The sequence below is a fragment of the Galleria mellonella genome, unplaced genomic scaffold (genome assembly GCF_026898425.1).
Source record: "Galleria mellonella isolate WM207_F2 unplaced genomic scaffold, CSIRO_AGI_GalMel_v1 utg36, whole genome shotgun sequence".
In the NCBI taxonomy this organism is placed as follows: Eukaryota; Metazoa; Arthropoda; class Insecta; order Lepidoptera; family Pyralidae; genus Galleria; species Galleria mellonella.
Window position 1 is genome coordinate 1899887 of NW_026442086.1, and position 12800 is coordinate 1912686.

General features: G+C 33.1%; 1 protein-coding gene across 1 annotated transcript; it reads right to left on the reverse strand.

Annotated features, from left to right (window-relative positions):
- Positions 1–6276: 6276 nt before the first annotated feature.
- On the reverse strand, positions 6277–9957 carry LOC128201205 (uncharacterized). Its single transcript, XM_052897453.1, has one exon. It carries the CDS (start codon positions 9218–9220, stop codon positions 6425–6427), a length of 2796 nt encoding a protein of 931 aa, XP_052753413.1. The 5' UTR covers positions 9221–9957; the 3' UTR covers positions 6277–6424.
- Between the last annotated feature and the right edge of the window lie 2843 nt (positions 9958–12800).

Below are 12800 nucleotides of genomic sequence, written 5' to 3' on the forward strand. Positions count from 1 at the left end.
ATCAGTCCGTGCGACCGACGCTGAAGTGGCAATCCGTCAATGTCCGAAGTAAAGCCCTTAAACGCGTTCTTAAACACGGCACGCCGCGTCCACCCACGGTTGTCCACTCTGGTGCTCCCGGCGATCGATAACTCCTATCCGATCCTTAAACCTATATGAGGAATACCCAAAAAGCCGGTATGAAGCTATCTACAAACAAAATCGGTACATTGCCATTACAGTCAAGTTTGCAAGTACGTTACAATACGCAATATATTATTGTACAAAATTCGTTTTCAATAAATAAGATCTACTTTGTTAAGTTGAATATATTTAACAGATTTTTTTTTTTATTTTCGTAAATTTTATTATAAATATTTTTGAATAGCCATTTTTTACGATTTTATTGCCTATTCGGAATGCAATTTCAGCTGAGAAGAACGGTCGAAATTCAACTGTTGCTTTTTTCAATAAAACTTAATATTACAAACATAAATTTGTCTCAATAAAAAACATATACATTTTGCTACCCGATTTCAATTACTACGTAACCCATGAATGACAAAATGTTTAGTAAACGCAATAGTTAAAAAATATATTAATTTAAAATCCTAAATTACTAACCTATTTTGCTTTGCAACAAGAATTATTTAGCCCTGCAATGAAAAAACTGCAGATTCAAAATTAAGAAAATAACCTGGAAGTAAACTCTATTGATTGCAAAAAGATTTATCAAATTCTGTTCAAAATTGATGACATAGCATTGGAGCTTATTTAATTCATTGATAGTGTTTAAAAAAATCATAACATTTTCGTACAATAAAATCCAAAGAACAAATTGAAACTCATACCCGTGTTACATATTACACTTAGCTGAACATAATAAAAATACTTTTGTAACTCGGAAGATAAGTTGTATGTGGAAGAAATGAGCAAATAAATCAATTACACACCGCCAGGCGGCGCCACGGGAAATAATTGAATTTGTACTGAAGCGCCCTGGGGGTCGATCGCTAGTTTATTGTACAGTATGCCTCGATCTCAGATAAAAAGTGATCTTAAAAATTCAAAGATTTTAGGAAATACGCAGTAATAGGATTTAATTACGAAAATTTCAAGGCAACATTTAGTCTTATTCTTGTATAAATAAACATCCATTCTACTGTTGTTATTCTTCCAAATAATATTACGCACAATTTCTCTCACATTAGATACATTTCACATGTTTGTTTCAAATTCTTCGAAGTTACTGTGTAATACAATATTTTATGAATTCATTATGATCTTGCTATTATAATTTGACGAGACATGTAATTAAATAACTTGTATGTTTAATTGCTGATTGCGAGATATATCACAATGAAAACGGTACACTCACTCCAGGCTAACAACAATTCAATCGTAGAAAATTGTTTCATCAGTAACCGGGAGAGTTATTTAATTAAAACTAGAGCGAGTAACTCGTAAAACTAAGCCGAAATCTTTGTCGTCGGCGGCGGCTTCTACGAAATTACTCGCCAACTTTCGTCCAACATAGACCTACACTCAAGTTTTAACTACACTTTACCAGATTATGCACGGAGTAATATACAGTTGTAATATTCAAAATTGGATAATATATAGATACAAAATAAGATTTAAATGAAGTGTATAGGGTAGGTTACGTTAAGTTATATTCTTAATATAATTAAACAATGAAGTAACTTTATTGATGATCAAGGTGTACCTATATGTAACTGTAATGTATTTAATTAATAAGGCATTAGTATGTTATGTAATGAGTGAAGGTATAAAATAATTTAAACTATAAATATTTAAAAAAAATAATGATTTTAAATAATTAATTAACAAAATTAAACAAATTAATTCAATACCGTAATTTAAAGTATCAGGTAAGTACAAAAAAGTTTATTACATAACTTGAAATAGCAAGCTGACGGCCCATGCACCTGATGAAAAATGGTAACTGTGAATACTTGCCAAAGTTTTGCTGTAAAACTCTTTTTTTTTCTGAAAGTGTACGTAGGTGCCCTATAACTAAATTCTGTCGTCACACACGACCCGTAAACCTTTTTCTCCCATTAGGGAAAATGTACGTGAGGCAAAATGTTACCCAACTAGTATAGTACATAAATACTAGTATATAGCTAAGATGCACAAATATACCTAAGCTTAATTGTATTGGAGTAATGTGTTTAATAATGTTTTTATAATATCATCATAATAAATATTCCTTATTCTCATAATATTACCATCTCAGTCTAAATAACTCTTTCCCTCACTGTTATAATACCATAATATTCAGATTAGTCCGGCTTGCATTCACACTTTACACTTTACATTTGTACACCATAACTATAATAACCTTTTAACGTCTTAATATTGGACACAACTCCTCATAAGAAAATAATCCACTACTAATGCACTTGTTACTTAGTATAGAGTTTTAAATCAAGATTACCTTCTTTTACATCGATTTGTGCAGCATCAATAACTGCACGATACTTGAACATTTTCCATAATAATAAATGACCTTAAATTAACTACAAATATGTAGATAAAATTCAAGCCATTATGCAATTAATATATAATACAAAATAATATGGGGCATTTTAAAAAGCGTGCCTACAAATATTTAAAAGGCCGACAACACAAAGCAACTCCTCTCGTGTTGCAGATGTTCATGAGCAACGGTAGCCGATTTCCATCAGGTGGACTGTCTGCTCGTTCGTCTCGTTCGATTATTTATATGCATATATGCATATTTCTTCATATGCACTAGTATTCACCGAGTTAAAAAGTAGTCTTCTCAAATAGTATGTGAATACAAAACTTCGTGACGACTGCTTCCGTTGTTAAAGCGCCAAGAAGTAAGTTTCTGTTTTCACTCCACTGTTTCCACTCGGCTGCTTATGGTTTCACGTTATAGAATCTGAATTTAGATATTTTACCTAAGAAGAAAATTGTTTGTATTATATTATATATGTTGTATGTTGTTTAACGTAATTCACTCCTTGAAACTGGTATTATTATTCATTAATTAAAAAATATATATAACCAAAAATAAAAAAGAATTACAATTAAAAAAAAAATTATGCAACTTTAAATGTCAAACAAGCTAACAGTCTACCTGATGGAAAATAGTAACCGTCGCCTATAACATCAACAGGACCATAGACATAACAGAGTATGGGTACAAGACTGTGTCGCTCGGGATAATACCCGTTAGTAATGGCATCTGAGGACAAAGATGTGATGCCTCTGTATCATGTAATTTCACTACCTGTACCTGTATTAACGGCACTACATAGTACAAGGTACGTATATACATAATATTATGTAATGCCAATGATACAGATTTTATTTTTATTTTTGGGTAATATAAAACCTTTTTTTCTATGAAAAACAATATTTTTTAAGAATAGTAACACCAGTTTTAACGAATGTGTTACGTTAATATATATTTTATGTGCAATCATTTAAGTATTATTATCTTGAAAGTCTTTAATATGATGTAATCACTATAAACCCGTTACAAACGAACCTGGCAGCGAGAATTTTTAAAATTTTTGTCAAAATATTTTATTCTATGAACTTGATGTAACATTTAACCTGCTCTCTACTTTTCCCCTAATGAGAATACACTAAAGTGAACACAAGTAAAACGACCCGGTGAACATTAGATGTATCAAACATTTTAAAGACTTACTTTTTCTATCTTGTTAGTATAACTAGATACTAATACAGTGTCAACTACGATCATATTTTTGTTTAAACCGTTTAAAATTATGTTTTTAAATAGAATAGACGATTCGTGAGCCCGCGAGCACCACCTTAGATCATCGGTTTCATTAGGTTAGTTCGTGATCAATCGCGGGACTCTTCAATAGTAAAAAAAGCATATTTCATCATCATCATCATTTCAGCCATTATCCGTCAAAAACATATTTGATCCGAAGTAATTATCTGAAGATATTCGCAAAAAATGTTTTATTATAATAAATATGTCAGCGTCATCGAAAAGCAACGATGTGCATTGAGAGTGTCTTCTGAGAATAATGAACCTCCCGATCGACCTACTAATGATATATGATAATCACCACTTATAACAAACATGATGATCCAATTAATATTATAATAAGCTATTTTTATAAGTCATCCTTGTAACTGAAAAACAATCTGATACTACAAAATCAATACTCATAGTTTAATTAAAAATAAACTAATGTAGAAACTATTTGTCAGAACATTAAAACAGCCAACGAGAGCAGGAGTTAGTCGACTAACTGAAAATTGCGGCCGGCCACGTCGGTTGCCAAACGAACTGTGAAAATAATGGGCACAGAGTAATGGTCGCCTTAAATCGACTAATGCACTCCGACTTTCTCAGCTCGCTCGATTTCCGACGTGTTTTTCCAACTTTTAAATGTCATATCCGCTGGGTCATAAAGTAGGTAAACATGTTATAAATAAATATGAGATAAGACGCCTACGTAAATGCTAGTTATAAATATTCAAAGACCATTGCCACCATATAACACCGTCCTTACGACGAAAATTAAGTTTGTTACTTCAGTTAGTAACAAATTTGTGTTTTAAAGTAACTTAAAAAAGAAGTGTAAACGTAGCAGAAGGTGTTTTTAGATTATTATTGTCTTTTCTATTTACTCGATATTTTGCATTCATTAGTATTATTGTCTTACTCTGTTCTTAAATAATTCCAGCAGACATTGTAATACTGACTTAATTGAAGAGATATTTAAAAAAAAATTAAGTAGGTTATCATAATTAATAACATTTTAATACAGTTGATTATCATTACTTAATAATTATTTTTCGCCTTTAATTCCAGCAAAGACCCCATAGTCCAATGATAATGTTATCGGACTTATAAGTATACATAATAAACTATACTGACCTCACGGCTTTGTCCACGTGAATAAGAATAAAATAACATTTATTTGTATGTATAATATGTATATTTTTTAACCTTGCGTTCAAATCTACAAATAATACTAGTTTAGTTTTCTAGCCGAGAACTACCAAGAAGCTCGACTATTATTGTTTTAAAATCAGTTTCTTAACATAGTGGGTACATATTTCTCTGGTTGACTAATGATTGACTGGTGAAGAATCTCATCCAGTGTTAAGGTCGCCAAATGTACATTAAAATAAAACAAATAAATAAAATTATATTTATTTAATTTTAGATAAGAAGATAAATCAATATTAAAAATATAAACAACAATAAACTTTAATAAGAATTTTTAATCTACATTTCGATTTTTTTAATTTATTTAAATTTTGCAGTGTTAAAGGTACCTTTCCCAAAAAATGTGTGTTAAATAACAATAAAATTTTTTAACCTTATCTTGACGGTTGGACGCGCTCGGAAGGAATAGAGAGTAAAAACTTTTTATCGTTTTGTCCAGTTTTCTTAGTAGTATACCCTTTTTAAAGAAGTCTAATGATTTCTATTTTAGCATGGATACTGAAATATTGTACACATATTTATAGAATACAAAAGACATTAAGGTTTTACAAATTAATACATACTATGAATAGAAACTGAACTTGGAGCAAATAACTATGTGGTTTTGTCATAATACATTTGTACGTCTAGAGATAGAGTTAGGTTACCAACAAACTATTTCCTCAGTGTAAACACTCCGGAAATTAAAACCAGAGAAAAGTCTCCCGGGACATTAACTCTACGAGAGAAAGGGATTTCATTTAAAATTGTTCCGTGGTTTGTGTTATTTACTTGTGGATGAATAAGTGTGAACGCTTTCCGCCACTCGGACCAATAACGAAACGAAATGCTAAACATTTTACAAATATTGCGTACTTATTTAATAAAGGGTACTAAACGGTAATAATAAATATCACTGGGCATATTTCATTCCATATATGGCCATCTGTTCCTAAACTAGGCAAATCATGTACTATCAATATTAGGCAACTGACAGACTGCATACTTTTATTTAACACTTAAATAACTTTTTATGATAAAACACACTGATAACGCACACACATTAGATTGAAAATATATTAATATAAAATGCAGTACTTCATTGTAAATATCGCTTCACAATGAGCAGTTTACAACTGCTAGTTTCAATTACTATAAAATTTGGGATGAAACTCGAATATCAGCCCTATCGGTAGATATAATTGTCGTAATTATTATCATAAAACAAAATACTATAATACAAATTGAAAACATTCTCCTTTTAGCAATAACACGAGTTATAACTAGTAAATTATAGAAACAATTATAATAATAATAATAATAATAATAATAATAATTTTTATTTCAGACTTTTTGGTCCATTAAATATTTATTAGTAACAATATTCTTAAAAACTAATGTTAGTAAATTTACATACACAATACACATACACACACATACACACATACAATATATTAAGTAGTATACAGATAATCACCGCTGCACAATTCCATTGGAAATTGCGCAGCAGTGATTAACGTACACACAGTCCAGCCTGCTTGCTATCATACTCAGGATGCTGTTGGTGCTGGCACGTACTCTGCGCACCAGAGACGCACACCTTTTTCGCATCGTGGCATAAAAACAATCTACACGATGCTCAGCGAACATCCCTGACGCGCTGCAGAATCGTGGCAGCCCCATCAACACCCTGAACGCGTTATTATATTGGATACGGAGGTCGCTGTAGGATTTTTGAGTATATACAGCCCACAGGTTGCATGCATAGAAAGATGTGCAATGTGATCTAAATAACGTAATTTTAACTTGTCTAGAGCACCGCGCAAACCTGCGTGCTATCATATTCGCCCTCACCGCCAGCGCCCTCCGCTCCCGTTCAATGTCATCATCATCTTTGAGATCCGAGGCCAATTGATGTCCTAAATATTTAAATTTATATACCCTCTTCAGCGCTATACCCTTAAGTTTAATATCTGGAAAGCCCATTGAGTTTTTGCCTCTGCTCTCAAAGACCATGACCACACTTTTCACAGCATTGTATATCAGTCCGTGGCATGCAGCATATGACTCGCAAATAGCCACGAGTTTTTTAAGCCCACATATCGACGCGCTGAGCAGCACCATGTCATCAGCATAACTTATATTATTAACATTAATGCCGTCTATGTGACAGCCGACACGGGTACCACTCAAAGCAACAATCAGATCATTAATATACAGATTAAATAGTACCGGCGAAGACAACCCTCCTTGCCTCACACCACACTCCAATCTGTATGACTGCGACATAGTCCCCGCCCATCGCACGCTGTTGAGCTGATTTCCATACCAATATTTGCAGATATTTATGAGCTCTGATGGTAATTGAAAATTTTCGAGCTTTTTCCACAAGATGTCATAAGAAACCAGATCAAAAGCTCTCGACAGGTCGAGGAAGCATGCATGGACTGGCGTTTTTCGATTTGTATAGTATCTAATAGCATGCTTAACACAAAGAACAGCGCTTTCAGTTGACAGTCCAGTTTGAAAGCCAAACTGGTTGTCATGAAGTTTTATATGCTGAGTCAGTCGAGAGTTAAGCATGCTATCAAACACCTTTGAGACAACAGTAGCTAAGGAGATTGGCCTATAATTATTTTTGTCTGTTATATCAGAAATTTTATTCTTAACTACAGGTATCACCACTGTTCTAATCATCTCCTCCGGCATGTACGAGTGACTTATACAAAAGTTAAAGAGCATTGCCAACAGTCTCGCCAAGTGTGGCCCAGCATGTTTTAGATGTTCAATACTGAGACTGTCGTGTCCTGGAGATTTACCTCCACTCATAGATTTTATAATTCGATCTACTTCACTAGCAGTACATCTAATTTCCACCACACGTCCAGTCTCAACATTCAACTCCGCACGCGATGGCCCCAAAGGGGATTTAACAGTAAAATGATCCTTAAAAAGATCAGCTATGTTCTCGGCATTACTTACGCCTTCAATAGACACAGGAAGGGCAGACTTTGTACTAAGCTTCCTCGTAGCCTTCCAAAAAGACCGAAAGTCATTATTAGAATGATGTGAAGCTAGAATATCCATCTTTATTTGTTCTTCGTGGTCTTGACACCACTTTAGACGTTTCTTAAAGTATCTTCTAGCCTCACACATATCATTATAGATGGAGCCAACTCTAGGTTTACCATAATCACACCAAACATGAAATTTCTGCCTGGCATTCCTGTGTGCCTCATTAACATGTTTATTCCAACCTATTACAATTTTCTTTTTCTTACGCTTACAATGTGTGTTATTTCTACTAGCTACAGCCGCTCTCTTTAGTACATTTATTATATCATTATACAACTTATCAATGACCTGTCTATGTTGTATAACATTACAAGTCTGATCGGCACAGTTATGGAACTCGGATGGAAACTTAAGAAGTTTGAAATGAGAATGACACTCATTATAATATGAGTCGATTTGTTCTATGCCTCTGTCACCCCACAAAACATTGTTACGTTCACATTTTACTTCTTCTATCTTAGGTGGAACTACGTCTAAATTACACTCAAGAATCAGCGGAAAATGGTCTGACCAGAGTATGTCATATTGTATGTGCACTCTACGTACAGAGGACACAGCCGCTTTCGATACTATACAATGATCTAGCCACCGCTGCGACCCATGAGCTTCACTCACAAACGTAAAACAGTTCGATGAACCCTTCAACATTTCTATATCTATACAAGTCCATTCCTGTTCCTCACAAAATATAGATAATTCCTTAAAGAATGATTCTGTGGGATGAGCATTGAAATCGCCCATAATATAAACACAATCCACATTATTACTGTCTATGATTGCACTTACCGAGCCGAGAATGTCCGTAAATTCCACTAAGTTTGTAGACATATCGGTAGGCATGTAGACACTCATCACTAGGATTGACCGCCCTTTTAACATTATTCTTATCGCACATATGCGGGGATTATCACATGGCACTACTACAACATTGGAAAATACACTGTGCCGCCAGAGGATCGCGACACCACCGTGCGGTCGCCCGCGCAGTATTCCCTCCGTTGTATCGATCGCCGACGTTCCCGTAGATGTAAACTCGCAATCTATGCTGCACAAATATGATAGGTCACTCGGCAATAACCACGTTTCTTGCAGGGCTATGATATCCGATCTTTTACATAATTCCCGTATCCCTTCTACAGAGCGCTTCACATTCTTACAATTGAAGGTAACAAAGTTGTAGATCCCACTATCCATAATTTTGGTGTGTAATGCCGTCAATGGAAATATGTGCGTTTCCAGTCGATTTTTTTAGTTTAAAATTAATAAACCGTCGAAAAATTATCCCTTCTGGCCATATATTCTCATCCAAAAACAACGAGACTTTGTTTTGTGCTACAAAGAATTTGAATGCATTGTAATCACATTGACGCTTAATGGATATTTTCTCTAATGCTACTGTTTCTTGTGTCATCTTACAAATGTATCGAACGATATCTGATTCTGACGTATTTTTATGCACATTAGTAATAAACAGTGGTATTTTTCTCTCAGCAGCTCTAAACATCTCATCTGTTCCGATTACAACTGTCCCTAATTTTCCTTCAATGCGTCTATTTTTTTTTCTTTTCTTCTCGACGATTGTCCATTCATTATTAGACCTTACGGCACCTGCATAAGATTCAACAAGTGTTGTACCTACTTTGCCGACCGTTCGCTGCGTGGACTGCCGGTTACATGTCAACAATGACTCATCGCGTTTCGTATTGTCGGTTACACGGCTATTTTCAGTTTCAAACGTTTGATGGAACGTTGCATCGATAAGTGTATCACTACTACCCTCCGGATAATTTGTGTTTATATTTATATTTCTATAATGTAAATTATTATCCCGTGTAGAAGACATTTCACCACTGGATTCATCTTCATGATTACTTATAGTAGACTCATCCATAACCGATAAAGCTATAGGGCCGCTGTCACGATAAGCACCTCTTTTTATGTTTTTTTATATTATAATCATTGCTGTAAACGCTGAAAAGGTAAAAAATTTTATTGCATAACAAAACTTTTTGTAATCAACTTTTTCTATAAGCCATTTCAATGTTTTAAGCGCACAAATATTTAATAGATAATTTGAATTTAGATCATTTTTGAAAGTTTTATTAAACTATAAGATAAAAAATTACTTTACCTACTTACTAATATGTAGGTATTGTAATATGTTACACAATACATTGAAAGCAGGAGTGCTGAAGGTTCAAACTTTGCAGACGGTAGAACGCCTGGTGAGTGAAAAAGTTTCTGCAGTGAACAATTTGTTAAGACTTTAAATAAATCCGATTCATTTGTAAACACAGGCATATAGAGATAGACGACACAATTACTTGAATTTATATAAAAACTAAGCAGCTACTAAATTACATTTCTAGATATTGCAACTATAAATAGTCAATTCTATTTTGCACTAAACGCTTTCGAAAATGCCATCTATAATGTTGTTTATGTAAATACTAAAAATTTTTTCAACAAAATTTTTATATAGAAAAAACAGAGAAATGATAAAAGATTTAAAACTTTAAAAAAGGAACAAATACTTTGAAATCTGAAACCTAGATTTTGCGATGAATTATTAAAACATTAAATTTTTCTCTTGTTCATGCCTTGAAACTTATGACTCTAACTAGCTATTACAATTATGCAGTCCTTTATATTCTCAAATCTTTACTAATAATACTATAAATGTGAAATTGAGTTTGTTTGTTTGTTACTTTATTGCGCTTTATTGGTATAATCAATTACAAAAGTAACCTATACCAAATATACTACTTTTTATCTTGGTAAAGTATTTTCACATATTTAAGCGTTTCGTGCAACCGGAAAAACAAAACATCTTACGCTAATAGGTAAACTAAAAAAAGTACTCACAAAGGTCAAACCATTTCCTCAGAGTTTAACTAAAGATAGCTAAGTAGAAAAACGACTTATATTAGCCAAAGAGTACAATAGAACGGGGACCGAACAATTTAATTACATTCGCGGTCTCATTCACTCGCAACTTGTCTTTTTAAGACTCGACTATCTAGATCTTGAGAATAAGTTGGCGTAGAAAACTCTTCTAATTGCATTCTGGAAAATGCAATACAGATGTACGCAAACAGAGCAATAATTGAATGTATTAGGACATAATTAAGTATGTATTGAACTTGAAGGAAATACCTCGTAGTTAACCCTTTAGGTATCTCCTGTAGTGCTGGAAATGTACAAATTTGACCGCTTATTGGTGTTTAAAAAAAAGTATTTGCCTCTATTGTATGACTAGCTATCAGGAAATCTGACTTTGCAGATGACTTTCCTGAAAGTCAAATTTACATCATAATACTTAAGATAAGTAAAAATCAACCTTGCATGTCTTTTTATCAATTTTAGTAATTAAAATGAAAAAAAGTAACATAAGTATGACATAACAAACAGAAAGTATTTATAATTCAAGACAATTTATCAAGATTTAACAAAATTACTTCCTGATGTTGTTGAAATAATGATAAAAATATTAACTAGTAAAAAATATAAATAAATACGTCTTCGACTATCTCATAAAAAAATGTGTATTAATAATGCAATGTAAAATCTTGAACAAGTAGACAGTTTCTAATACAATAGAAGATATTTAAAAAATATATAAAAGCATTTGATAATACGAGTAAGTACTCCTTCTAGTAGAATTTTTAACTCTAAATAGTTGCCATCAAGCGTAAATTGTATGAACAGTGGACATATTTGAACTAACGCACTCAGTCTGAATAGCTTAAGGTTTAAGTATGTAAACCATTGTTAGCCTTGTAAAATATTTTTAAAATATATATAATTACAATTGTACTAAATCTCTATATTTTTGTTACAGTAATACAAACATAACATCACATGTAAGTAAGGCGTGCTGAATTCCAGGTGTATTCATCGCGATGAACTAACTGATCTGCCTTTTCATTTTCACGTATCACCTCTCACTGGTGCTCCGCCAGTATATTCCGTCAGCGCAGACGGGTTAATATTCCATTATGATCCATTAAAAAAACAGACCTAAGTGCAGATATATTTACCAGAGAGAGACTTTGTACAAAAGTCGTTTGCTTGGGTACCTCTGTCCCATTCGTGTTTCAACCGTAAAGCAGTTGTGTTTGCATGGCTGTATTTCGGTTTGAAGGGTGGGATATGCTAGTGAATTTACAGGGTACAGAGAAATAACACCTAAGTCCTCAGGAATGGAAACGCATGGGGGGTATCATGGGCGAAACAGTATACTCTGTTATGTCCATGGTACTGCTCTTGTTTATAGACGACGGTTACCATTTTCCATCAGGTGGGCCGTCAGCTTGTTTGCCATTCTAAGTTGTATAAAAAAAAAAGATAGGTGAGGATAAATTGAGTTAGTTGAAGTTTGTTACTTTAACGGCTTAACCAAGCGTTTGGTATAAATCTAGTATTAGATGGGGATAAACATGGCCTATTTTTATCATGTATTATATTTACAGATACAGAAACAATTGCTTTTTTAATAACGCAATCGTGTTTTCTTTAAATAGCAATTATTTTAAGCATTAATACTACAAACTAGTATTATTACTAGCGAATTGTCACCAATTTGTATGGACGTGATTCAATATTATTTCACGGAAACATATCGCTGAAATGAAAAATATTTTATTAAACAACTTCGAAGAAAGAAGTACTCTATTCACCTATATATACACACAAAAGATATGCGTCTGAATATATATTATTTATATATTACTAGTAATACTTCCGAAATACGTAGATAATTCTTTCTGGATTA

What these genes read in the sequence shown, in the direction of transcription:
- LOC128201205 (XM_052897453.1), bottom strand. Translation starts at nt 9,220, where the DNA reads ATGGATAGTGGGATCTACAACTTTGTTACCTTCAATTGTAAGAATGTG.